This window comes from Nematolebias whitei, chromosome 22 (genome assembly GCF_014905685.2).
Source record: "Nematolebias whitei isolate Nwh7 chromosome 22, NemWhi1, whole genome shotgun sequence".
Classification (NCBI taxonomy): domain Eukaryota; kingdom Metazoa; phylum Chordata; class Actinopteri; order Cyprinodontiformes; family Rivulidae; genus Nematolebias; species Nematolebias whitei.
In genome coordinates, this window is record NC_056519.1 from 4,931,843 (window position 1) to 4,945,738 (window position 13,896).

Genomic DNA, 13,896 nt, shown 5'->3' on the forward strand with positions numbered 1-13,896 from the left:
ATTTTTAGCTATAGTATACATTTTTTTAAATGTGAATAAACTAATATATGCCTATGAAAGCTTTTAAACACAATATTCACAAAACAAATTCACATATCTTAAGAACACGGAGTCTTTTCTCTTTTCTTTATGTTTGAAAATTGAAAAAGACTGGTCAAGCTACAACCATCAGTTATTAGCTTTAGCTAAAAATGATGACAAAAAATTAAAAATGTCATATTTTATATTTAATAAAATTGATTTCTGTTTAGTTGGGCTAAAGCATGGCAGGCAAATTAACAAGATCAAGTGGTCGTAGAGGGAGGGGGTTAATTTATTTGAGCAAAACTTTCACTTGTTACACACTTTTGTGTTAGCAAGCTAAGCTAAGCGTTAGCAAGCTAAGCTAAGCTAAGCAACAGTACATTTAAAATAAACACAGATGACAGCACAAGGCTTAAAAAAAAAAATCTTAAACGCTAACAATGTCACCAAAAATATTTGCTTTTGTTGCATACATGCCACAGTCATCTACAAAAATAACTTTTTTTTTTAGCTTTGTCTACAAACTCAAAAGTCCTAGCATAAAACAAGACATCAGCAGAGCATTTAAAGAGATAGTCCAGTCAATTTTGAAGTGATATTCAAATAGTTATTACCTTTTCAACCGTGACATCAGTAACGCTGCAAGAAGTTTGGAGAAAGAGGCAAAAGTGTTTGTCCAGGCAGGGCTAACACCTAACCAAGCAAGGGTCAGTTTATTTCAGGCTTAAAATGACTTCCTGCTGCAAAGAACGCTACATTAGCTGACACTGCTAAGGAATGCTACATTAGCTAATATCAAACAATACACTTCAGCATGACGTTTGTTCAGTTTGTTGCCGTTTTTGCAACCGGAAAACGTCTGTTACGACATGTATGTAGACTTCAGTCAGTCCAAAAGTTTACTCAACTCCTGGCAGAAAAATAAAACATTCAGCACCGTTAGCATTTTATAAACCCTCCAAAGCTGGTCCTTTGGGTAACCGTTAGCCTAGCCTGGACAAAGACTTTTGCCTGTTTCTCTAAATATCATGCACTATGTCTTATAACCATTGGTAACACAGAGCTACCATTGGGCCACATGACCTTAGTTTGGCTGTACTAATGAGTAAACTGCTTTTATACTATACAAGAATAATTAAAAAAAAAAGTACAATCACTTAAAATGTTTGTGTCAGACATTACGAATATGACAAATTTGACATAACTGCCATTATTTGACCTAATTTTAATTGAGTTTAAATATTAAAGACCACACAATGCACAGGGATTCAATAACTTAAATTTAAAGAGAATTGACTTTCCAATTATGTCGCAATAACTGTTTGTTTGTTTTTGGGATATTTAACCTCTGAAGATGTTTATTTTATGACGATATTTAAAAAAAGGAAGAGGTATACCACTTGAAGACCAAACAGTGCCGACACTGTACCGTTACCGCATTTGGTCCATTATGGATGGAGAACAGTACATAAGCGTTCATCTTCTTTACAATAATGCGTAGCTTTCCCACAGCACATTAAATTGTGCTCTCCGTGGTTGTGTCTTGTTTGTTTTTGGCGATGCTGATGTTGGCGTGTCCGTTGCTCTCGCCGTTCGCCTCCACTTCATTTTCTTTGGCCTGATTCCTCAGAGCTAACTTCTTTTCCCTCTTGACAATTTTGACATAGAGGAATCCCCACAAAATGTTGGGTAGGATGTATATTCCGCTGACCAACCCCATGTACGTTAATCTGGAAGAGAAGTTGGATTTGTTTGTTTTTTTAAGCCGAGCCCTCGGGGGTCGTTTTGACCAAAGGGTTGATCTGATTTTACTGTACCTGAATGTGTTGGCGTCATAGAGTCTACACGCTCCACGTCCTCCACATTGCTTGGTACCCCACTTCAAACACGTTCGATCAATTAGTGCTCCAAAATATATCGGGGGAGGGATTCCACCTGACAAGGTTTACAAAACTGATGGCTACATGATGACATTTTGTGTCGTGTCGTAAGAAAAGAAAAACCATCATGAGTGTGTGTTCTTGTGTTGTACTTTAGTTTGTATACTCACCTAGACACCTTACTATCAGTGTTTGCATTCCCAAGGCCAAAGACTTCAAATCTGGTTGTATAGACCTAAATTAACGTGGGACAATAATATATTTATATTTTAAACCAACTAAACATAAAAATGGGTAACAATAAATTAAAGTGCCTGGTACGTATCCAGAAAGTGCCTAGTACCTACTCTGTATCAGATACATACTCATTATGTACAGTACATACAATTGAGTAACTGGTTTGTACCCGTTTGTACTCTATAAATACCTGGCACGTAGCCATTGGTTAATACCAGGTACTTACCCAGTACACTCTTAATATGTACTCAGCTAATGCCTGGCACATTGCCAGTATGTATTAAGTTAATACCAGGTATGCAACCTTTAAGTATCCGATAATTACTCAGTACGTATTTGGCAGATCCCAGTTCATACTCAATATGTACTCAGCTAGTGCCCTGTAAATATCCTGTTTGTACTTGGTTTATACCAGGTACATGTCCGTGAAGTATCCAGTAAATATTGTGCATGTAGCGAGCACATATTCAGCAAGGTCCTAATACATACTCAATATGAACTTGGTTAATATCAAGTGCATACACAATAAGTACCCTGTATGTACCTGGTACATATTCAATATGTATTTTGTTACCAAGCATATACCCTGTACATACTTGGTAGATACCCAGCAGGTATCTGGTACATACCCAATACATACTTGGTTAATACATGGCACACTCAATATGTACTTGATTATACCAAGTGCATACCTAGTAAGGTATCCGGTATATTGTTAAGTACCTAGCAAGTACTCAGTAAGTAACAGGTGAATACTCTGTAATTACCTGGTTTGTACCCAGTATGTACCAGGCTGTATTATGTATTACTACGAAAATATTAAAATAAAACTTATTTCCATTCTGCTAAAACTAAAAAAAAAATAATCTGTGGCTGTGCATATTTCAAGCCTAAAACACCGTCACCAAAGTGTCCCACTTTTAGCAGCTAGCCATTTTAACACACCTAATACACATTGTTAGCGTTAGCATGTCGTACCGAAGCAGCACCATGTATGCCGGTGTGGCAGCCAAAGCAGCAAAAAAGGATCCCACCACAGATATAGACATGTAGATCTTAAATTTCTGATCACAGTCGCTCTTCCTGGGACACTGGCCCAGCACAGCTGACCTGTTCGCAGCTTTGGTCATCACGTCATCAATGCAGGTACAGTTGTGAAACACCTGAAGAGAAAGAACACAATGCGACTTCAATTAGGGACTTAAAAAAAATAATAATTTCTGTCAACGTGCGTTTAGGAGTTTCGCTTTACCATTGCCCTGCCCGTTCCAGAGGAGGTTTGACAGCCCGCCAGGCAGGGTGAGGCGTACGTCATGCCATTGTAGGCACACACTGGGTCCCAGTGCTTCAAGGAGCAGGAGCAGCCCATGTTGCACTGGGATAGCAAAGTCTGCTGGTTGTAGGACACGTTTGTATACCTGTCGGACACAAGGAAAACACAAATGTCAAGCTAAATACTATTAAGGTTGTCATCTCTTGCAGCAAGCATTAATTATAACAAGATGAACGCATAGAAAGAGGTGCAAAACAACGCAATGATCGTTTTTATACGTTCAAACTTTCATTGACTTCTACTGTTTCTGAGCTATTGGGATATCTAGAAGAAAGGTGACGGGATCTTGAGCAGTAGCTGCACTGGTGTTCTTCAAAACTGCTTCAGAACTTTTCAAGTTGATAACAAAGTCCAGTTTTCTTCCAAATTGTTTTACAGTTCTGTGTGCACCACGCACCCTTTATATGAGACGGTGAGCCCAGCCACCTCAGCGTTGTCACAGTGAACGAAAATCTGCAAGGCCATTGAAAGAAAGGACCCCAAAGTTGAAGCCATGCACACCCTGGATGCTCCGACGATGCCGATCCTGAACCGTTTCATCATAAACCCACCGGTGATGATCCCCAGAGCTACTGCTGGCAGGTTCATAATCCCTGTGGATGAACGGATCCATGGTTTATTATTGGGAATGTGTAAAACAGCACCACTTGTGTCTTTAGAGTCACGATCAATTGTATTTGTAAATGTTGCTTTTTTGGTGCCAAAATTAAGTCTAATTCTAAATAACCAATGCTAAAAGACTGATTGTTAAAGACACATGAACCTGAACTGGTTCTGGTCTCTGTTGCTTTATGTTTGGTGACAATTTATATTCCAACAAGGTTGATCAGCCGCTCAGGTAAACCGCCATAAAGTGCCGTTTATAGCTTCTCAACTTCACAAACAACTGGACAAAAGAAGAGCCCACAAGGAGACATTTAGCGGTTACGTTTTAAGTGCGTTTCATCGTACACAATCACACTTCCTTCCAATAACATCATTGTTTCTGCTACAGCAGGGTTGGAGTGCGTGGGGGGGGGACGTACCGATGAGAAAAATGGCCTTGGCTGCCGCCTGGCCGTAGACCTGCTCCATGAGCTTCGGCTTGAAGGTGATCAAGCCGATGAAGCCGTTGACGGCAACCAGGTTGATGAGGATCATGATGATGTAGATGCTGTTTCTGAACAGTCTCTTCAAGGAAGGAAGAAAATCTAGTGATTTAAAAAAAAAAAAAAAAAAAAAATTAAGTCCCCCTCGTTCTGGAATAAAAGTACCGGTTCTCAACCTTTTGTTGCAGTTTCTCATGACTCGTGTGTCGACTTTGTTCTCTGAAAAATCTTTAAAGGTTACAGTCACGCATTATGTTGAATCTAAACGGTGAGTTACCTTTGACCATTTGGCCAAATGTGACTGGTTTCTCCTTTTCGTCACCTCCTTGAGTCTCATCTGGCAGGAAGTTCTCCTGTTCTGCCACAGTGGTCATTTCTGTGGTTTTGTTTTTGCTCTCCTCGCATCCCTGTTTGGGCAGAGACTTGGGCAGAAAGAAGAAGGGGATACTTGACAGCAGAATTGCTGTGCCGGTCACTATGAAGCCCAGCCACCAGGCTCCCACCCAGCGAGAGTCCTTATAGGTAATACTGATGCTGTCTGGGAGAAAGTAAGGACAGAAAGTGGAATGGGTTCACTGGAATGAACTCTAGATGCCTTTATGTAAAGCTTGTGTTACTATGTCAGAGTGAGCTGTTGGGTAATTCTCTTGCAACCCTTGCTCTTTGACAAATGTTATTTGTATTTATTTATTTCATGTTAGAACAATCTCGATACGGTTCTTATTCTGTTAATGGGAAAATGGACATAATGCTTGCTAACCAAAGGTTTAGATTGTTTGGACCATTGGTCTAACCTTTAACAAGTCCAGTTCTTGAATTGTTAAAGAATAAATGGATATAATATGTTAACCAAAGGTTTAGATCCGCTGAAACATTGGTCTAACCTTTAACAAGCCCAGTTCTTGAATTGTAAATGAATAAATGGATATAATATGTTAAACAATGGTTTAGATCCGCTGAAACATTGGTCCAACCTTTACAAAGTCCAGTTCTTGAATTGTTAATGAATAAATGAATATAATACGTTAACCAAAGGTTTAGATCCGCTGAAACATTGGTCTTATCTTTGTCATTTAAGGTTCTTGAGTTGTTAATGGTAAAATACAATACTACCACACACCACTAAAGGTCTTCTCTGTGGAAAATGCAGTCTCATACCTAAATCGACAAATCCAATGTCAACGTAGAGCTTGCTTAGGAAAGACCCGAGCATGAATCCAACCATAGGTCCTAACATGCCCACTGTATGGATAACGGCTGAAATAAAGAAAGGAGACAAGATAAACAAGTATATCTACGTCAAATCATGTGACAATGTACAGGTGTGTCTCAAAAAATTAGAACATTGTGATTAAGTTAAAAAAAAATTTTTGCCAATCATTTCAGAAAGTGAAACTCGTATATTATATTAATTCATTAAACAAAGTGAAATATTGAAAGTGTTTATTTCTTGTAATTTTAGCGATTATAGCTTTTTTAATCTTCTTTCGGCTGCTCCCTTCGCCACATTAAACTAACTCACATGAAGACTTGGCGATTATTTTTATGCTGGATGCCCTTCTTGATGCAACCACAGACCACTGAGCTACCACAGCCCTCTGTGTGGAGCAGAGCTGCTATCTAGGGCGACCAGGGAGAAGATGTTGGGGGTTAAGGGCCTTGCTCAATGGCACAAAGTGGGACAAATGAGGGTGGAGGCAGGTGTGGATGCTTCACCTTTCCCACCACATTTTGATGTATTATGTCTTACAAATAATAAATAAATCAGTGTATCAGAAAATGACGTGAAGAGGTTCAATATTTCAAACTCCTGGTGTCACACCCTAATCAGCTGTTTCAGTCCTCGTGTTGAGCCACTCCTGAAGCAGAGACAACATCAGAAGTGTCTTACCTGCTGCGGAGACAAAGAACTGGACTGTTGCTCAGTGGTCCAACGTCCTCTTTTTTCAGATGGAAGTAAAAGTCATTATCATTTAAAAATCAAGGTCCCAGAGTCTGGAGGAGTGGACAGGTCCAGAATCTACGCTGCTTGAAGTCCAGAGTGAAGTTTCCACAGTCAGTGATGGTTTGGGTCCATGTCCTCTGCTGGTCCACTGGGTTTAGTCAACGCAGCATCTAGCAGGACATTTTAGAGACTTCATGCTTCCTTCTACTGACGAGCTTCACAGGACTCGGCTCCAGTCCACACTGACAAAGGTACTAAAAGCTGGCTGTGGAATATTCTCATTTTCTGATACAATGAATCTTGTTTTTTTTCATTATTTGTGAAACATAAATCATGAAAATCCTAAAAAAAAAGGCTTGAAATATTTCACTGTGCGTGTAATGAATTCATGAGTTTTATTTTATGAAGCGATTGACCAAAAAAAGACAACTTTTTCACGATATTCAAATATTTTGAGATGCACCTGTATGATGGTACAGCGAGTATGAAGAAAAAACAATTATGAAAATATTGCACTAAATAAAACGCCATAAAGCCCAGACAGGGCGATGTGCTGTTAAACGTGAATGAAAATAACAAACCCAAATAAAAAGGCGTGTTTTCAGGTCTGGAATAGTCATCCAGGTAGGACACTCCCAAAGGCATGATGGGAGTCTCTCCGATGCCTCGCAACATGTTGCCCAAGAAAACGTAGATCCACATGGACGAGCCAACGGCCTTTTCACAAGCTGAGGGAAGGAAAAGTCGATTTAAAACCACGGAGCGTTTCAGTCAAATCTAAAACGGAAACGGATGAACTTCAACACCAACGTGATAAAAACCTTTTTGTGTTTCAAAATCAAACATTTCATTTTCATCTGTTGAGCTGTGATTGGCCAAGCAGGGCAGGGTGTTCTCGGTGCTGTTGACCTGAGCGTTGTGAGACATGCTGGTTTCATATTTATACCTGGAAACAATCGAGAGGTTCGTCAAGGATTCTGTTCCTGAACCCAGGCTTGAGTTTAGACAAGAAACGAGTAATTGTGGGTACTAACGGTCCTTGGAAGAAGTGAGGCATCGCTACGAGGAAGGAGCCGACGGCCATGATTAAACAGCCAACCCCAATCAGCCGTGGTCGATGGAGCTTTGCACCAAAGTAGCTCACAAAGGCGATAACCAACAAGTTGCCTTGGGAAGGAAGAGTCGGGAAGAAAAACATTTACGAATAAAGAAAGAAAATAGTTGCCTTAAAGGAATGGTTGCAGAATTTATCCGCCATTTCAAAATGATGCATCTAAAAAAATAATCTCCATTAACCAGCGTGTGTGCATACCAATTTCAAAGCTGCCATCTATGACCCCAATCAGAGAGCTGGGGATGTTGAAGCGCCTCTCAATCTGGGTGATGGAGCTCTTCATGTAGGCTCCGCCAAAAGCTTTGGCAAAATACACAAACGCCAACGAGACCAAAAAAAGCTGCAAAACACGTTTCTGGTTAGACTTGGTGAGAAATGTTGATTCAAACAGAGACGACGTGATTTTCATGTATCTGTCAAAGAGACTGAACTTTTGGATTTACTTGACTCTTAATATCTTCTTAAAGACCAAACACAGATATTACTTGAACATTTTTTATGCACTAAATGTAGGAGTTCCAGTTTTTCCCTACAGCTCTCCAACACCAGAGGACGCCAACAGGCTCACACCTGCAGACCATTACCCTAACGAGCAGTAGGAGTATAAACGGCAGTTGATGACTTCAATCCGACGCTGGTGCATTGCCTGCCTACTGGGAGTTGTGTTCCTGGCCAGTTTACTTTTCCTAAAGACTAAAACCTTCTCTCACATGTAGTTTTGTGTTCAAGACCACCTAAGCAGAGACCAAGTCAAGACCAAGACCTCAAATAAAATAAAATTTCATTATAAAATATTTTTTTTAATAAAAGTTACATACTGCAATTTTAAATTTGCTTTTGAATGAATATATCAGCTTTTATACATTTTCAAAGCTACATAAAGAAATCAGACATTCAGTGGCTTAACTTCATGTGATTCAATCACTTCGCATTTTCTTGGAGTGACCAGTGTTGCCAGATAGAGTTGAGGCTTTCCAGCCCCAAAATCTGTTAAAAACAGCCATATCAGACAAAAATCTGCCCAATCAATGTATTGTTACAAAATATTTACTGTTTGAACATGAACGCACATCATTATAAGCCAAGGTAATTTAACAATATGTGGCAAAACAACAACCCAACAAAAATCTTCCCAGAGTTCCCAGCAAAATCACAATGAAAACTGCCCAAATGGCAGTAAACCGCCCAATCTGGCAACCCGGGCGTGTGCGAGTGAAAGGGGGTGGGCGCGACACGGTAACAAAACATGTATTTAGCAACGAGTCACGTTATCGCTTGGGTTTGAACCAGTACGTTTTGCATCCAATAAAAACAAAGATGTTGACAAACAAACTGGACAATATTCTGGCAACTTAGTGATATTTCCACAGATGTGGTCTTGAAATAAAATCCTGAGACCAAATGCGATCGAGTCCAAGACGAGACCATCAAAAAGTGGTCTTGAGACCGGTCTCGAGTACTACAACACTACTCGCATGTACTGACTCTGGTGTTCCCTGGTTTCATCGTTAAAGCCTCCTGGTGATTCCTCCAGTCTTCCACCACCTGTCCACCGATCTATGCAACCTTTCTGGAACCTCCTCGTTTGTGATTACTGGAACTGTCGGCGCCTCACCCATGTGATGAACTTTTCCTCCGATAGTAAGAGACGATATCTTGAACCATACTCAAGGATCCAAACCATCGTATTAATATCTGTCCTTGCTCTCAGGGGTTCCAGTTCCTCCCAGTTAAGTTGCTGCTCTACTGTTGATTCACATTTTGTAAATAAACACTCAACTTTTTCATAGTCTTGGAGTTGCTCTTTTTGGTCTCATACTATCTGGATATTAAGTAAAGGGTTACACTAGATCAAACCACAAGTATCTAAAATAAATAAAAGCTGTGTTAATTGGTTTTTAAAGTTGTTATTAGGAGTTGATTCATGTGTCTGGTTCACCATTTGTGATACTTTTACAGGAAAAAGTCTCTTAATGGAGCTCACAATCCCTTTGTTGAGCATACCAGGAGTTTCAGTTCTTCCAAATGTCTTGATATTAGTCATTTTGTTATTTTGACTGGAAACATATTGGTCTTGGTTTAACAAAACATCTTTTGGCACAAGATTTAAATGGACACCAGGGGAAAAAAACCTCTTGTGTAATATTAAAGCTGAAAAACTACAGATTAAAGTGGGGCGTTGTTGTTAAAGTGTCACTTCTTGGCCTTTAACATCCAGATTTAGTCTCCGTTCAACAACAATGACGCTTTGAAACCATCTACAAAGAGTCGCTTTTTAAAGTAAATCTTAGACAACCAAGAAATCGATGAAGCTAATGTTAGCTTTGGTTAGCTAGGTGCAGCTCAGAGCCCCAAAAATCTATTAAAGAATTGAAAGTTTGATTTTTTTGTTATTTGTTTTTTGTCAGTTATAATTTCAAGGCACAAAAATTCCATCTTTGTCTGCAAATTGCACAATAAATATATATAATTTTAATTTCTCCGGCGTTTTATTTTTTATGTAGCCATACATTCGACACAAAGATTAATGGTTAACAGGAATACACAGTAACCTGCAGGTCAGAGATAACTCGTGATTTCCCCGGTAAATGTGACTCAGCAGCCTTTCCGTCAGGGTTCATTAAGGTTTCTGTGTGTTTTATTCTCTTTAAATAACCGTTATCAGAAAGCTAATAACCTGATTATTAACTAAGGCATGACTTTCTGGACAAATAAATTGTAATTCAGAGTATATTATGCACACATGGACAAAATGAGCCACGTAACAGCTTTTATGTGATAAAAGTTCTCATCACAGCAGCTTAACGACAATATAAACCTCGACAACCCCTAACATCTTTATCAGCATCACTTTGTCTATTTACACTCAATCAGGTGTTGGAGTCCACGGTTAAGAAATTAAACATTGCCAAAGTGCTTTTATGTTCGTAGCAATGCAGATACATGGTAACATTTCACTCACCTTCAGCTTAGAGCAAAAAGCCTCCCGTGGTCTTTTGGACTCCACACTCATGATGCGTCCGTTTGCTTATTAATTAAAAACGAAGAATCAACAGCAAACAAAACCTGCAACAAGAAAGTAATCTAATAAATAAAACGATGCAGGAGTTTAAATATAAAATAATTATATTAACAAGCCTTGAAGTAAAAAAAAAACACCACAAGTTGTTTTTTCTAAACTAACTGTTAATTTGTGGTCTGGGTGCACCAGCATTATATAAGCAGAGCACTTCCTCTGACCGCCCTGAGAGAAAACCTTCCAGATAAAGTAGTAAAAAGTGTATTACCTGTGAGTCAGCAGCGACCCAGTATGGTGGATCCCAGCTGAAGGTTTGCTGTACTTGCGGGACTTTGCGCCTGAAGTTGAGGTCTTATCACATAAATTATAAAATCAACTGCAATCAGTAACTGAGCCGCTGGTCTTGTTGATTGTGTAAATAAAAGGTTGTCCAGTCCCTCCCCAACCAAAGACTCCCAACGGACAGGACGCGCGGATGCGACGGTAACCACACAAGTTGTTCCAGTGGGATGCTTGTCTGACCGTTGGAATACAGTTCAGAGGTCGTCGGAGTGCAAACACACACGGACGTCCACGGTCCCACACATCCTCCTCTGAACATCACAGAACGTCCCGGGTGTCGCTCCCTTTCAAACGAACAGCAGCGATGAACATAGTTTGTTGTTGTACGAGCTGCTGCTTCCGTCACTTTGCTGGTTTCAAGGAAACAAGTACTTTCCTCTCGGAGAGATTTATTTTATTTGTTTTGTTTGTACGACTCGGTGCTTCCAGGACCCGATCAAAGTCTTCTTGTACCAACAGAGGCTTCCTGCCACAAACAATGGCTTTCGGATCATATCATCTCGTTAAACTTTGTTAAACTTGGAGTAATTCAACACAAATTCACCTTTACTCCTCTTACACGTCGTGAATTAAAGATACAATACCACTTTATTATAAAGCTCTTAAAACAGCAGCGAGGTCAAAGGGCTGCACAGCAAAAGGACACAGGATTAACAGAGGTAAAGATAACAACTAAATTAACATGATAGAATACAGACGAGTTAAAATCAAATCACACATTGTCAAAAGCCCGGGAATAAAAGTGAATTTTCAAACCAGACTTGAAAACAGTGAGAGGGCGAGCCTGCCTGACATGCGGTGGTAACTCATTCCACAGTTTTGGACCAGCAACAGAGAAGGTCCCGTCACCTCTGAGCTTAAAACGAACTCCTGGAACCAACAGAAGCATCTGCTGACCTCAGAGAGCTCTGTGGGGCATATGGCTGCAGCAGATCAGTGAGATAATAAACTGTTCAGAGGTTTAAAAACACACAAAGGGGTTTTTAAATGAATTTTGAAGTGAACTGGGAGCCAGTGAAGGGAGGCCAAAACTGGTGTAATGTGCTCTCTTTGCAGTTAAAAATCAGTCTGCAGCATTTGAACCAGTTGTAAACGAGCAGTAGAGTCTGATGATGCCAAACAGAAGAGCACTGCGGTAATCAAGCCTGGATGTTATGAAAACATGTTTTACTGTCTCCAGGTTATTTTTGGACAGTGTGGACTTAAGTTAGTTAGTCGCCTCAACTGAAAAAAACAAAACAAAACAGGATATAACAATCGTGTTTACCTGACTGTTTAGTTTCATGGTAGGGTCCATTTTCACTCCCAGATTAGTGACAACTTGTTTCTCCAACGGGGCTAGACAAGGTCGGTACAGTGGTTTTTGATTGTGCCATCAGGAGGAAACAACATGACTTATTTATACTGTAAAATAAAAAAGATTTCCATTAGGCTCATGGGAAACATGTCCCCAGTTCCCTCACCTGGTGGACCAGGTTTGTCCGGTACACTTCCCTCATCAACAGAACTATCCGCCTCTCTCTTCACCAAAGTGCCCGACCACCGTGAGGCACAACGAGCTCAGGTGAACAGTTTCTGAACTGATGAAACCTCCCGCATGGGAAGCCGAACGTCTTCAGCCACAGAACACAAGTCCAGTTCTGTTTTTTTTATTACTCTTGTTGGATTTACCTGTCCCTCGACGACTGAGCCCCCACCAGCTTTTGCTTCAGTCGCGCTACGTTTAGCTTTGAGCTACGGTAGTTAGTTGTGGCTAGTTTGCGATTTAGCTACGGTTTTTCTAAACTTAGATTTTTGTTTGTAGCTACATTGTTGCCATTTTTCCATTTAGATGCTGCTTTGAGCTTCTGTTCTGCTTGAAATAACTTTTAGTGTTCGGGGAATAATAATAATAATATAAAAAGTTTACGCTGCACTTTACAGGGAAGGACTTCTCTGTAACAGACAGATGATTAGATGATAAATATACAGACACTTTTGTTTTGCTCGCTGTCGTCCATCACGTGATAAACTGACATTTCTCTGTGATAAAAGGTAAAAACAACAGGCTCAGGGGAAATATTTATTTAAAAGTTTTAATTTATTTTGTTTCTCTCCACAGTGTCAGTATTTCATTTGATTCATATAAAAGGACACATTTTTACAAGTGACTCCAGATGTTCGAGGCTGAAGAATTTTTTTTTCCAGCATCAGTCTCAGCCAGGAGAGGGAGCCATCACACTGTAAATTATATTTCTCACTTTGTTTTGTTTTTTCCATTCAACCTTTATTTATGCAGGTTAATCCCATTGAGCCACGGGGACTCATTTAAAGGGGGACCTGTTAGCAAAATATTACATGAACCACTGAACATGCTTTAATGAAGCTCCCAGAAAGAAGTCATACAACTGATTATTCTGAAGTCATCTTAATTCAAGATGGCCACCACAGCTAATCGACCTTAGCCAACACAAAAATGGCTCCAACTCAGTCAGTTTTACAAATATTGGATTTTAATTAGGTGTGGTAGTAGCTGAGAGTCACCCCCAACAAATACTCTGTTTAAAGGCTGGAGCTGACACGTTGAGGGCGACACGCCTTACCTCAGAGAAAACTTTTGTTTTTTATCTGAATGATGTCCTATATGAACATAAACAAAGTTTGGAGTCATTTTAGTTATTAATAATGAGCTCATTGTGGATCTTAACTACAGTTTAGACAAGAACTGATCCTGATTAATAAAATGGAATCTTTGGTCCATTATTATGAAAAAAAAAGTTTTATGATAAACAATTCCACATTTAGGCCTTACTTCAAAGCAACATGTTACATTAATTTTGTCAAATGAATAACTATGATTTCTGTTATTTTTTTGTTATATCACAAAATTTATCGTTATCGTCAGAATGCTCTGAAATATCACAATATTATATTT

General features: G+C 39.6%; 1 protein-coding gene across 2 annotated transcripts; it reads right to left on the reverse strand.

Annotated features, from left to right (window-relative positions):
- Positions 1-1,472: 1,472 nt before the first annotated feature.
- On the reverse strand, positions 1,473-10,979 carry LOC119428159 (solute carrier organic anion transporter family member 1C1). Of its 2 annotated transcripts, XM_037695801.1 has the most exons (15): positions 10,909-10,979; positions 10,584-10,687; positions 7,820-7,961; positions 7,542-7,674; positions 7,329-7,453; positions 7,089-7,235; positions 5,721-5,819; positions 4,840-5,100; positions 4,500-4,664; positions 3,872-4,067; positions 3,394-3,559; positions 3,120-3,304; positions 2,075-2,139; positions 1,842-1,959; positions 1,473-1,754 (listed from the first exon to the last, which is right to left on the reverse strand). In XM_037695801.1, the coding sequence occupies exons 2-15, from the start codon at positions 10,632-10,634 to the stop codon at positions 1,541-1,543; spliced, it is 2,067 nt and encodes a 688-aa protein (XP_037551729.1). In that variant the 5' UTR covers positions 10,635-10,687; positions 10,909-10,979; the 3' UTR covers positions 1,473-1,540. The 2 variants fall into 2 exon arrangements, with proteins under 2 accessions (XP_037551729.1, XP_037551728.1); XM_037695800.1 differs by lacking the exons at positions 7,820-7,961; positions 10,584-10,687; positions 10,909-10,979 and having other exon boundaries at positions 3,087-3,304; positions 7,542-7,642.
- Between the last annotated feature and the right edge of the window lie 2,917 nt (positions 10,980-13,896).

Excerpts from the sequence above, each read along its gene's own strand:
- LOC119428159 (XM_037695801.1), bottom strand. The coding sequence starts at position 10,634 with ATGAGTGTGGAGTCCAAAAGACCACGGGAGGCTTTTTGCTCTAAGCTG. Across the intron at positions 2,140-3,119 it reads GCATACATGGTGCTGCTTCG|GTCTATACAACCAGATTTGA; the intron begins GTACGACATGCT and ends ACGTTAATTTAG. Across the intron at positions 1,755-1,841 it reads TATGACGCCAACACATTCAG|ATTAACGTACATGGGGTTGG; the intron begins GTACAGTAAAAT and ends CTTCTCTTCCAG.